This window comes from Vulpes vulpes, chromosome 11, assembly GCF_048418805.1.
Source record: "Vulpes vulpes isolate BD-2025 chromosome 11, VulVul3, whole genome shotgun sequence".
In the NCBI taxonomy this organism is placed as follows: domain Eukaryota; kingdom Metazoa; phylum Chordata; class Mammalia; order Carnivora; family Canidae; genus Vulpes; species Vulpes vulpes.
In genome coordinates this window covers 73,838,311-73,851,912 of record NC_132790.1, presented here as the reverse complement: position 1 = coordinate 73,851,912, position 13,602 = coordinate 73,838,311, and the positions used below count along the sequence as shown (strand labels likewise).

The following is a 13,602-nucleotide window of genomic DNA, read 5'->3' as shown; positions in this document are numbered from 1 at the left end:
GGATGATTTTTTTCCTGTTACGTTTACCAGGGGTTGATATATATTGCTGATATAAAGAAAATTTGCTGAGTTATATATGTTGATCTTATTATCCAGCCAATTTATTGCTTTCTTTATAAAAGTTTTGATAATCTCTAAGAATTGTATAGCAATTTTTATAGTTTTTGTGTACTTCCGGGACAGTGTTGAACAGTAGACGTAATGAGAGCTTCTTTGTTTTGGTAACTATAATAGGAACGTGTGTCTATTTAGTATAATGTTTGTTTTCAAGTTAAGATAATTTTCTTCTGGGATCCTTGGGTGGCTCAGTGGTTTGGTGCCTGCCTTTGGCCTGGGGTGCGATCCTGGAGTCCCGGGATCGAGTCCCGCGTTGGGCTCCCTGCGTGGAGCCTGCTTCTCCCTCTGCCTGTGTCTCTGCCTCTGTCTGTCTATCATGAATAAATAAATAAAATCTTAAAAAAAAAAAAACAGATAATTTTCTTCTATGGCAAATTTGCTATTTTTAAAAATCAGAAATTGATAAGCTTTTTTGACATCAATTGTAATTGTTTTTTCTTAATTTGTTAAAATAATTTGTTTAAAATGATTATCTGTGCATTCTTGTAATAAACTTTACTTAGTTATTATGTGCCAGTTAAAATACATGACTTGGGATCCCTGGGTGGCGCAGTGGTTTGGCGCCTGCCTTTCGCCCGGGGCACGATCCTGGAGACCCAGGATCGAATCCCACGTCAGGCTCCTGGTGCATGGAGCCTGCTTCTCCCTCTGCCTGTGTCTGTGCCTCTCTCTCTCTCTGTAACTATCATAAATAAATAAATAAACTTAAAAAAAAAAAATCCTATTTAAAAAAAAAAAAATACATGACTTTAATTTTGTACTGTTGGATTTAATTTGCAGATATTTTATTTCAGTTTTCTTTTTTTGTTGTGATATTGGGCTAGTGACTTTTTCAGTGTTTTTGCTATCTTTGTTTTTGTGTCAGGGTTATGCTGGATCCATAGAATGACAAGAATTTTTCATCTTTGTCTAATGCTCTGAAACAATTTACAGTTCAAAGGAATAATGTGGTCCCCTGCTGTCCACTATGGTAGCCACTAGCTACAGATGACCATCGAGCACCTGATATATGACTCGTCTGAATTGAAATGTGCTGTCATGTATGCCTTGGATTTTGAAGACTTAGTGTAAAAAATATGTAGAATGTTTTATTAGTAATGTTTTATTCTTTTTTTTAATTTTTAAATTCTTATTACATGTCTAAATGGTAATATTTTAGATGTGTTATATTAAATAATTTTATTACTTAAATTTACTGTTTTAACTTTTTAAAATGTGGCTACTAAAAAAATTAAAAATTTTATATGTGGTTCACATGATATTTATTTTGGATCATTCTTGAGAGTTAACTGAAACTTAACTATATAAACATCTGATCCTGGGCCTTTTTTAGATCTTTACCTTTTCATTATCTTCTTCTAGGGTTGTCAGAAAACTTTACTACCAGTTAAATCAGGTTTGATGATTTATATTTTCCTAGTAAGTAACTTGTTTCATCTAGTTTTACATATTTATTGATATAAAGTTCTGCAGAGTACTTACTTTATTTTTATAGCTTTTTAAATTTATTCATTTGAGAGAGAGAGAGACAGAGACAGAGAGTGTAAGCAGGGAGAGAGGCAGAGGGAAAGGGAGAAGTAGACTCCATACTGAGCTGAGAGCCCAACGCTGGCTGGATCCTAGGACCTGGAGATCATGACCTGAGCTGAAGGTGGATGCTCAACCATCTGAGCCACCCAGGCACCCCTATAGTACTTATTTTAGTTATAAATAAATAAATAAATAAATAAATGTATGTTTGTAGTTTTATCTCCTTTCTCACTGTTCTTTCCCCCCCCGCCTTCATTAGAATTATCAAGTTTATTTTTAAATTTTTATTTTATTTTTATTTTTTTAAAGATTTTATTTATTCGTTCATGAGAGACCGAGAGAGAGAAAGAGGGAGAGAGAGGGGTAAGAGACATAGGCAAAGGGAGAAGCAGGCTCCCTGCAGGGAGCCCGACATGGGACTCAGTCCCAGGACCCCCAGGATCATGCCCTGAGTCAAAGGCAGATGCTCAACCACCGAGCCACCCAGGTGCCCCAAGAGTTTATTTTAATGGTCTTTTCAAAAATCAATAATTTATTATACTGGTTAGGTATGTGATTTTGTTATTGATTCCCCCCCCCCCCCTTTTTTTAAACATAGTTCCTTTTGTCAATTTTTCTTGAGTTTGTTACTTTTTTTTCTAGATTATTGAATGAATAGTTGATTTATTTTTGATCTTCGTTTTCCCCATAAATGCATTTAGGGATGTATGGTTTTCTTTAAAGTGTTGCCTTGACCATACCCCATAGGTTTTGATATATTGTATTCTTACTAGGTGATTGTGTATATGTAATCTGGCCATCTCTTTCTCTTCACCTCTGCCTTGTTTTAAAAATGTCCACCAAGATCACCCAGTGAGCCTTTGAGTGACTTCCCACTGCTCTCACCTATAGTGGAAATGGAGCTGATTTATTCTTTAAGGAGCATAACTTTTTAGGTAAATTGTAAGCTGTCCTGTCTTTTGTTAGGTAAGAGCTGTAGCCTCTTTCATAGTAATTGGGGCCAGTATCCTCAAACTGCTTCCATTGGTTGCATCCTCAGGTCCTTCCTTTCTTTAAGGTATTAATTGTCATAGTTCATCATGACCTCACCATTCACCTAACAGAGTACTCCTACCATATTATCATTATTACTACCATTTATTCAGTATCTACCCACATTAATTGCTTAAGGCCCTAACAGTCTTGTGAAATAGGTATTTTATTTTTATTTTATTTTATTTTATTTTATTTTATTTTATTTTATTTTATTTTATTTTATTTTATATATTTTTTTGAAATAGGTATTTTAAAACCCACTTTATAGATTGGGAAGCTTGGAGAAGTTAAGTGATTCACCTAGGTTCACCTAGTGAGTGTTGGAGATTTGAAACTGTATTTCTGAAACTACAAGTCCTTTCCTCTTGACCACAGCAACTGTGCTGTATACTAGCACCTGAGGCTTTTCTACCAACTTCAAACTAAGCTGAAACATTTTGCTGTCCCAGTTTTGCCTGTGTTCCTTCTCCTGTTGCTGCTGTGGGTTGGTTGAGGGCAGGGTGTTGAGGGGCAGTGGAGAAAGCGATAGAGCCCTTGCAAGAGTGCTCAGAAAGAACTCTTTCCCAGAGTTGGTGGCCAATCTCTTGTATGAGGGCGGATAGCCTCAAACTTCATATTTTTCCACCGGCCCCTTTTCTCTATCCCTGGCCTCTTTGCTCCTCCACAGTCTAAGGAAGGCAGTAGAGCCTGCAAGAACGTTCTAGTTCATAGATTTTGCTGCAGGAAGGTCTTGTCTCTTTCCACACGACTATCTGGGAAAATTTCCAGGAATCTATTTGCTGAGCAGAGCTTCAGGAGGCACAAGTATTCACCTATTTGATTCAGTATCAAAATCTTATCTCTCCTAGGCCACTGGTTCTCAACCTTTGGTTTTTAATTTAGGCTGAATTTTTAAGATAAGTGTCATGACTAAAAAAAGCAAGGGACAAGCAGAGAGCTATACAGGACAGGCTCTAAAAAAAAGTAATTTTATATTTGTTTATACTGATGATTTTAGAATTTTAAACTATACATGTTCTTTTATCCCCTTCGTAAAAATCTTAGAAAATTCTGACACAGAGAAGGTGTTAACCTGCCTCTTTTTTCCTCTATCACCCAGCTTCAGGGCAGTACCACTGGTCTCAAATTACATAAACATGTTTTGGAGAGCACAGGCACCTACATATTTAACTTGACAGGAGGTGAAGAATAAGAAGTATGCTCCCAAGCACACATATTCTGTTCTGAAATGAACTGTTCTTCCCCTCCTCTCATCCCATTTGAAGGGCTCCTTGTCTGTAGAGATCTTCCTGATGTGCTCTAGTTAGGGTGTGTGTGTTTGTGTTTAAGATGTTATTTTTAAGTAATCTCCACATCCAGGGTGGGGTTTGAACTCGCAACCCCAAGATCAAGGGTTGCATGCTCTACTAACTGAGTCAGCCAGGTGCTCCAAGTGAGCATTTTTTTCATGGATCCATTACTATAACCCTTCCTTTTAGATCAGAGATGCTCAACTTTGTCTACACATTGGAATCACTAGCTTAAAATATTGATGCCTGGATCTATCTACAGAGATCCTGATTTAATTAGTCTGGGGTCAGTTGTGGGTATCAGGCTTAATGGAGATCCCCAGTAATTCTAATATGCCTCAAAGGTTGAGAACCACTGTATAGATTATTTTTCTTCTTCTTCTTCCTCCTCCTCCTCCTCTTCTGCCGCTGCTGCCGCCGCCGCCGCCTCCTCCTCCTCCTCTTCTTCTTCTTCTTCCTCTTCTTCTTTCTCCTTCTTCTTCCTCCTCCTCCTCCTCCTCCTTCTCCTTCTTCATCTTCTTTTGAGAGAAATAACTCATGCACAGGGCAGAGGGAGAGAATCCTAAGCAGGTTCCATGCTCAGCATAGAGCCTTATGTGGGGCTTGATCCCTAGACCCTATGATCATGACCTGAGCCAAAAGCAAGAGTCGGATACTTACCTGACTGAGCCACCCAGGCACCCCTAGATTTTTATTTCTGCAGAAATTTGTTGTGTCTGAGGTAACTGGTCCTATGATTGACATGTAGTAGGCTCTCAGTGTTTGAAGAAGAAATAAATAGTACATTAGAGAGTGGGAAGAGTTCACTTTGCCTCTGCATTCTTCTCGCCCAGCCTCCAAATGCAGAGAAAACATTCCCCGTTAGCATTGTCTTCTGAGATAATTCATTCCTAACAGTGTCTTAAGTGAAAAGCTATGGTACGATCCCATGGATTTCAACCCCAAGCACAATATGGAGAGATTTCTTACCCATAGACTCGTACCTTTGAACCACAAAGTGGTGTTTTGTTTTCAAGGTTGATGGCTCTTGCAGAGGTGGAGTACATAGGCCAACAATGCTTCTTGATTGATTGAGGGCAAGTTGGCTTCTCAAGCTTCCTTGTAATGAGGAACTTCATGTCTCACTGGGTCACTGATAATCTGGAGTTATAAATGCTGGCTGTGAGTAGTTTTATTCTGGCCCACACAGACCTAGGCTGTGATTGCTAATGTGCCCAGATGCAAAATCTATCACTTTTGTAAGAAGTTAATGTGGTTACCTAGGTGAATGAGGACATAATCCCAGATTACATAATTCCTGGGGTTTTGAACTGAAGTTATTACCCACTGGATCTCTAGCCCTAAAGTTAATCTTGGGCCTTAGTAAGTGATGATACTCTTACCTAGACAACTTGGCATCATTATGGTAATTCCAGGGAATCCTGTGTTCTCTTGTTGGGCATTGACTAAGATATCAGAGTTGCTTTCCATCTAGATATCAAAGGGATTTATAAATTCTGGAATGTATGATTAATTATTGTGCTTCCCTGTGTATCGGAATGCGTAGTTGGTCCTGGATTGGAAATTAAAAATGAAAGGAATGGGGGATTGGCTCAGCGGTTTAGTGCCTGCCTTTGGCCCAGGGTGTGATCCTGGAGTCCCGGGATCGAGTCCCACGTCGGGCTCCCGGCATGGAGCCTGCTTCTCCCTCCTCCTGTGTCTCTGCCTCTCTCTCTCTCTATGTCTATCATAAATCAATCAATCAATCAATCAATCTTTAAAAAAAGGGGAGTAGGATGATTTGCTACTATAAGTTAGTGACAGAAAAATGGATGCCTCTGTGAGTAATGCTGAAGGAAAAGAGAAAATGAGGAGTCTTTATACAAATGAGGAAAGGAGAAAAATCAAAGAAAGAAATGAGTTTGGAAACATCTGGCCTTGTGTCCTGGTGTTCCCTTCCTATCCCTGTTTCAAGACTAGAGGGTCCTGTTGGGTAAGGAGAGATGACAGTTCAAGTAACCAAGTTAAAGTCCTTCTAATTGCCTGTGAGGCCTTGTAGAATTCCTCCTACTTCCAACTCAGCTCTTTCTTTTGCTCATTTTGCTCTTGTCATGCTGGCCTTTGCCCTCCGTTGAGCAAGCCCACGACTCTTGACTTTGCATTGGCTGTTCTGCTTGTCTGGGATGTTCTTCCACCATATATCTGATGGTCAACTCCCTTTGCTCCTTCAAGTCTTTGCTATATTGCCACTTTCTCAAAAAGGCCTACTTAAAATTGCAGATTCTACCCTCTTTCCCTTCAGATTTCCCCAGATTCTACTTTCCCCTCAGCCCCCACTTTACACATGTCTTCATCTTTCTTTCCCTGGCACTGTCACTTCCTAATATGCTATATAATTTGTTAAATTTGTGTTGCCTATTTTCCCCAATCCATCACCACCCCAAGGGCAGGGTCTTTATTTGTTCCTTTCTATACCTAGCAAAAGTACCTGGCACAGAGTAGGCCCTAAATACATACTGTTGAATGAAATGATTCAATATTCATTGTAGTTCTTTGGCTTGGAAATTAGTTCTACAGACTCAAAGGTTTTGGGCCATTGCTGTTTCTCCTTCTAGGTTTGTCCGACTGTATTTAATTGATTTGTTGGGACTGTTGTCATCATTTTTCTTTCTTTTACCAAAGGCTTTTGTGGAAGGGGGTAGCTGAATCAGACCAACTACTCAGAAAATCCAGAGGCTGTGGGAGTCCCTTGAAGAAGATAGGCCACTGCTAGGAGAAGAGTGGTCCATAGTAGGGGTGGTTTCCTCCATCCCTACAAAGGTTATAGGGATGCTTTCTTGGATGCAAGTTCTCATGAGAGTCCTTCTCAAAAACATGGCCCTTGAGAGCTTTCTGATTTCTAAAGAAGTGAATGGCTCATCCTTTGAAGTAGGGAATTTCAAGGTCCAGCTCAGCTTAGTTAACTGAGCAGTGGTGTTAGCAGTCAGGTCCTGCCTGATGCCTGGCCAAACCGAAGAGGGTCACTTGAACTACTCATTGGGGCTTGTGCTACTAAGTTGCTGTTTTTGTTCTTGCCTTCTCCATCCTCACTATGATAAAATGTGAGAAGCAGTCAGGTTGGGCTTGCCAGCATTTGCAGGGCCTACTGAAAAGGACTTATCTTCAAAAGCATAGGGACTTATCTTCAGAAACATATTTTCCTTCTTTCACCTGCCATCTTGCCTTTGCCAATTATTTATTCTTTCTTTTCTCACTCTTCTAGATGTATACACTTTTCAGAAACTGTCCCTGTCTTGGAGAATTTTCTGCATGAGGTTAAAGTAGCAGCTATCCTGTCATTTTCTATACATCAGACTTTTACTAACTTCAGCCATCTGCAATGGGGTTTGGAGACTGGGAAGGGTAAGAAGCAGGGAGAGAACACCTGTGATCAAAGATCTAACTCAAAACCAAAGCACAAAAATCTGTGCCATTTGTTTTGTTAGACCAGTGCTATTCAGGAGAAGTAGCATGTGAACCGCATATGTAATTTTAACCTATTTTTTTTTTTATTATTTATTTATGATAGTCATACAGAGAGAGAGAGAGGCAGAGACAAGGCAGAGACATAGGCAGAGGGAGAAGCAGGCTCCATGCACCGGGAGCCTGATGTGGGATTCGATCCTGGGTCTCCAGGATCGCGCCCTGGGCCAAAGGCAGGCGCCAAACCTCTGAGCCACCCAGGGATCCCCCGCATATGTAATTTTAAATGTTCAGTAGCCCCATTAAAAAAAGTAAAAATGAACAGGTCAAATGAATTTTAATATCTTTTATTTAACTCTATGCATCTAAAATATTAATGTTTTAGCATGTAACCAATGTGAAATTAATGTTTCAACATGTAACCAATTTGTTTTTACATTACCCTTCTACATCTGATATTTTATATCTGCAGCATATTTCAGTTTGGACTGGCTATATATCATGTGCTTAACAGCCAATTGCAGCTCGTGGTTACTATATTGGACAGTGTACGCAGAAAGCTCTTACCCACAGTCAGCTATGTTACATGTTATTTTTATGATTGAAAATAGTTGATATCAAAAAAAAAAAAAAGAAAATAGTTGATATCTTTCTGCCCTTGCCCTCCACTTTATAACCCAAGTCACCACAAAAAGGCTAAAACATAAACCATATTCAGTGTTCTCAGAAAAGGTAGGGAAATGTGAAGAATAGGGAAGATTTCTAGTAAGCGTTGCTAAAATAATACATACTGGTGTTCTAGTACAAGGAACCTGAGAAGTATCCTAGATGGAAACCCCAGACTGCGCTGTGAGGCCCTCTCCATTTCTAAAACTGGGAGCCTACTAAGGACCCGGAGGAGCCAGCAAATGTGGCTTTAGCTGGGTGTGTCCCTCCTCGTGTCCCTGAGATTGCTAACTTCCTCAGTTTGGCGAGTTTCCCTTCTGGTCCATGGGGCAGAGTTGCAGCTGGGGCCTTCAAGTGCTAAAGGCTCAGTAATGGCTGAGGCCCCAGCTGTGTTCCAGGGACATCAGGACAGTGTGGCTTGTCACCTTGGCAAGCTTTATGGATGGACTCTCTTGGAACTCACCACTCCAAGGACATTTGCTTGGGGGCAATGGTAGTAAAGGGCACGGGGTGGCTGTGTAAGCTGCAGTTCTCGGATTCCAGCCAGCAGAAAGGAAACCAACAAAAAGACATCAAAAACTGAAATGTCTAGATCAAACAGCCTCTTTGCCTTTTTCTCTGTTTTTGTTTCTTGTGCGTATGTAGGAAATTAGTCAGGAATGGGGAGGGGAGCTGTCTTATAACTAGTGTGTATTGATCTTGTGTAAAGCATTGAGCCCATTGCTGGCTGTTCCCTAATTTTCTCTCTATTCCTTTTTCAGGCCGAGGAGTCTTGTAAATGTAATGGCTGGAAAAATCCCAACCCTTCTCCCACTCCCCCCAGAGCTGATCTGCAGCAAATAATCGTCAGTCTAACAGAATCCTGCCGGAGTTGTAGCCATGCCCTAGGTGAGTTCCTAAATCTTCAAGGGAACTTTAATGTTGCCTGAAAGTTCTAACTTGCTGAATTCTGTGTGTTAGCCAAACTTGCATGCTATTTACCTCTAAGCGAGGCAGTAACAAAAGAGTCTATTTAGTCTCATGAATTTACTTATGGGAGACAAGCCCTGCACTGTTTGCACTGACTCCTTATCCATCTCTTCCCCTTTTCCCTAAGAGCTGGCTTCGACTGGGGGATTGCCAGATAAGATGAAACAGGACAACTGAGCTAGAATGAAGTGTATCGTGTCCTGATTCATTCTGATGGGGGCCTGAGGGTCTTTGATCTCCAGGGTAGAAAGCTCAACCAACTGGTTCTTTGTCTAAGTGTTACTACTATTATTTTATTTTCTGATTCCCTGAACTTTCTGAAAGTGCTACATTTTATCTTTATATTCTTTAGTTTCCTGCTTCTGGTAGCTCTTTCTTCACTGGGGTTGTGCTTGGTGAATGTTTACTTGTGTTTTCCCTTTCAACTTTCTTATCTCTATCCCTGCAAGATAATCATTGTCAGTTTGGCAAGATAGACTGCCAGAGTTACTCAATGGGACTGTGCTAATATGTTCTTGTCCTGATACAAGTTTTAAGATAAAATTTTTAAAATTGTCTTTGGTTGGAGTAGATAAAAGTTAACGGGTAGCTTTCCCTAGATATTAAAATTCTAGTTCATACAGGATCATCTTGGCATATTATACTTACTTTTCCACCTTTAGTTATCTAGTCTCCTATAGAACATCTCTCTCCTGTTTACTGTCCAGTATTGCTCCATGTAGAACATTCTCAATGAAGTGGCTTTTCCCCCTCACCCTTTCTAAGTCGGCGCCTTCTTTTGACATCATCTCTCAATCTTCCTGGTGATATCAAATGATACAGCATCAGCCTTCAAGGTAGCATGGTGTCAGGCCAAGTCTGAATTAATTTTATTTTGTACTCAGTTGGAGAGTATTTCAATACTTGTAGAGCAAAAAAGTAGATAATGTGATCTTCCCTGGAAGTTACTGCACTAGACTTTCTGAGAAAGGAAATCGAGAACAGTGATCTCTCAAAAGAAATAAGCACACTAATAATTACATCGTTGTATAACTGGTGTCTAAAATAGTGTAAGTTTGATGTTTGAAACAGTTGTGCAAAGGAAGGATTCCAACAGTCACAGAATATCTTTGCTTATAACTTACCTTTTTCACCATTGATCCTTGAGCGACTGCCCTTTAGAATTTGCCTCAGGAAATATGATGCAATAAAAAACTGGCTCAGAAACTTCTTAACCACTGGGCTTGAACTGTATTTGGTATTGATTGGGAAATCCAATTATCTTACATCAATTAACATTTAAAAACAGAAGTCTTCTTTCTTAGTTGAGCAGATTGTCTCCATTCTGAGCATGTAAACACACATGAATGCCCAAAGGCAGAAATGGCCTTTTGGAAAGAAAAGCCAACTTTGTTCCCTTTTATATTTCTTAACAAGCTTTGAAAACAAATACCCTTATTGGATGATACATAATCAAGAATGGGAAAAAAAAAAGTACATATCCTTTGACCTGGCAAATCCGTGCCAGAAATTTAACCTACCTATAAATTAAGATGTGCCCTTAAATTAAACTAAAAAGTTATTATAGCCATATCAATGATATTAAAAAAACTGGAAACAACCTAAATATCCCAGTGTTAGGAGATAATTGCTTGAATTATGAAAATCTATATTAAAAATTCAATATGGCTATTAAGATGATATATTTTCCAATATGGAAAGACATTCTTAACATTATTAATGAAAAAAAGCAAGTCATAAAGCAATTTAATTGGAGATTTTGTAATTTAGGACTAAATTAAGGATCCACCAGGCCAAATTCAAATCTTGGCTCTGCAGCCAGTCACTGTGAGTTGGGACATGCTATTTCATCTACCTGGAGCTCCACTTTCTTAGCTCTGAATCGAAGTTAATAGTAGTATTTATCTCATAGAATTGTTGTGAGGATTCAATGAGATGAAACACAGTACCTGGCAAATTATTATGCATTACTGATGAAGTTTTGGAATACAAGTGAGGTCCAGAGCTGATGACAAAGAAAGGATTCTTGAGACATCTTTGGTGCAAAATGGTGGTTTTAGTAAAGTTCGGGGACAGCACCCACGGGCAGGAAGAGCTGTTGCTCTGGGCCTGTGAGGAGTGGCTGATTATATATACCCAGGAGTTGGGGGAGGTAAGCAAAAGGGAGATTCCAAAAGGATTTTCATATGCTAAGGAGGACATACAAGGTACTGGAGGCCTTGCTTTTCCCTATAATAAGGCATTAACATTAAGACAACTGGAAGCTTCCTGAAGAATGTCACAGGCATCCCACTCTGGGTAGGGGTTGTTTGTGGGTTATCAGCTACGCTTTGTCCTCAGCTAGCCCTGCTCCTTCATCATTACTACTAGCTCTTGTTGTTAGTAGTAGTATTACCAGGCTACTAGAGTTCTTTCACTTCAACCAACAGATATGAATTCTGCTCAAATAAGAAAACTGTTTTAAAAAGATACCGGTAGTACCCAGAAGCTGAAAACAAAGGGAAACCCAGTTTTCAGTGTAGTCCATGGAACCTTAGCTGCAAAAATTTGTAAGCCTTCTGTCCAGGACACTCAACACTGGATGATTCAGCTCCACCTGCCCCTGTCCCTGTGAGTATTGACTTAGAAGGATTTATATCCCTAGAGGATGGAGTCTGATTGGTGTAGCATATGTGATGTGCTGAGCCCTCAATTGCACCCTTAGAGACCTGCATGGAAGGCGGTCTTTCCCACGCAGGCATGTGGGCTTAAGAACAGCATCATAAGTATAATCTCATTTATCAGTTGAGAAAATATGACATTTTAATAGGTACTAACAGGAATGGATCTGGAAGGATTATGTTGAGTTATTCACAATGCTTTTCTCAGGGTATGGAGGTTTGTAGGTGTTTTAAAAATATTTCCCCCCCACTTCCTTCCTTTCTCCCCCCTCTTTCCCCTCTCTCTCTCTTCAGTCTGCTTTCTTAAAATTGAAATGTCTGTACATTTTCAAGTGCTCTTGGAATTATTGTCGGAATGCCATAGTTTATTTCTTGGTTTTATCATCAGGGCTCTAGAAAACCTTTTTCAGAGGTTATGCTTCCTCTCCCCTCCACCCCTCCACTTAAAAAAAAAAAAAAAAAACTTTTGTTATGGAAAAGCTCATGCATATATAAAGGTAGAAAGAATAGCTTAATAGGTGCATTGTACTTACCACCCAGCTTGAATAATTATTAAAATTTGCCAATTTCTGGAGTGCCTGGGTGACTCAGGTGGTTAAGCATCCGACTCTTGATTTTGAATCAGATCACGATCTCAGGGTCTTGGGACAGAGCCCTAAGTTAGGCACTGTGTCAGGCTGTGTGCTCAGCAGGGAGTCTGCTTCAGGATTTTCTTTCTTCCTCTACCCCTAGCCCAACATCCCTGCTTGTTCTTTTTCTTTTTTTTTTTTTTTAAAGATTTTATTTATGTATTCATGAGAGACACAGAAGGAGAAGAGGCAGAGACACAGGCAGAGGGAGAGGCAGGCTCCATCCATGCAGTGAGCCCGACGTGGGACTCGATCCCAGGTCTCCAGGATCGCACCCTGGCTGAAGGCGGCACTAAGCCGCTGAGCCACCAGGGCTCCCCATCCCTGCTTGTTCACTTGCATGCACTCTCACAAACAAACAAACAAATCCTTAAATTAAGATTTGTCAATTTCCTTCCCCTCATTTTTTCTTGTCCAGAGTATTTAAATCAAGTTCCACACATATTTCCTATTTGTGCATATTACTTCTTTAAATATTACCAATGAAGTAGAGATATTAGGGCATATGGAATTTGTTAGCCATCACACAGGCCTGAATTCTCAAATGCATTTGAATTTGTGTATACTGTTCTGATTCTACAGTCACTATGCTGAGTATGGTGGATTTAGTTCCTAGAGATCATGCGCATGTGTCAATTTGTAACATTCCTGTACTTATTAATAAATAACCTCCAGGCTTCCCAATTGAGATGATATCTGTTCTGTTGCTTTGCTGTTGGGTACCCTTTCTTTGGTGCAGCCATACATTTTCTTTTGACAGTGAGCTCTGGTTTCATGTGGTCTCCTGACACTTACTTCTCTCCAGGTATCCTTGGCCTGCCATCATTGGATGCTCTTCTGTGTTTCCTGGGTATAAAACATTCAATTGGGAATTAGGGAACGAGAATTCTAGGCCTGGCTCAGCAGTTTACCAGTCCCTTAAATGCTTTGCAGTTCAGTATCTTCATCCAATGTATAGCCACTCGCTACATGAGCTAATGAACACTTGAAATATAGCTACTCCAAATTAAGATGAGCTTTAAGTATAAAATACATGCCAGATTCTGAAAGCTTAGTATAAAGAAAAAGTGAGCTATCTCATGAATATTGATATGTTGAAATGATATTTTAGGAATATTGGGTTGATAAAATATATAATTAAAATTAATTTCACCTGTTTCATTTTCAGTGTTGCTAGTTGTAAACTTATACATATGGCTCACATTTCCTTTGGATAGTGCTGTCTGAGAACTTTCTAGTCCATTTTCTGAAATTGTTATTTGGGAT

General features: G+C 39.7%; 1 protein-coding gene across 7 annotated transcripts in view; it reads left to right on the top strand.

Annotated features, from left to right (window-relative positions):
* Positions 1-13,602, top strand: part of KAT2B (lysine acetyltransferase 2B) — a 102,369-nt gene that overhangs the window by 24,446 nt on the left and 64,321 nt on the right. For 5 of the 7 annotated variants that reach the window (XM_072726745.1, XM_072726743.1, XM_072726740.1 and 2 more), the window contains exon 2: positions 8,840-8,966. Coding sequence is in view for 4 of the 7 variants with exons in the window: in XM_072726743.1 (XP_072582844.1) it covers positions 8,840-8,966 (127 nt within the window). In the remaining 3 variants the exon portion in view is untranslated. Of the gene's footprint in view, positions 1-8,377; positions 8,712-8,839; positions 8,967-13,602 lie in introns of those variants that run through there. The other 2 variants (XM_072726742.1, XM_072726744.1) reach the window with 2 other exon arrangements.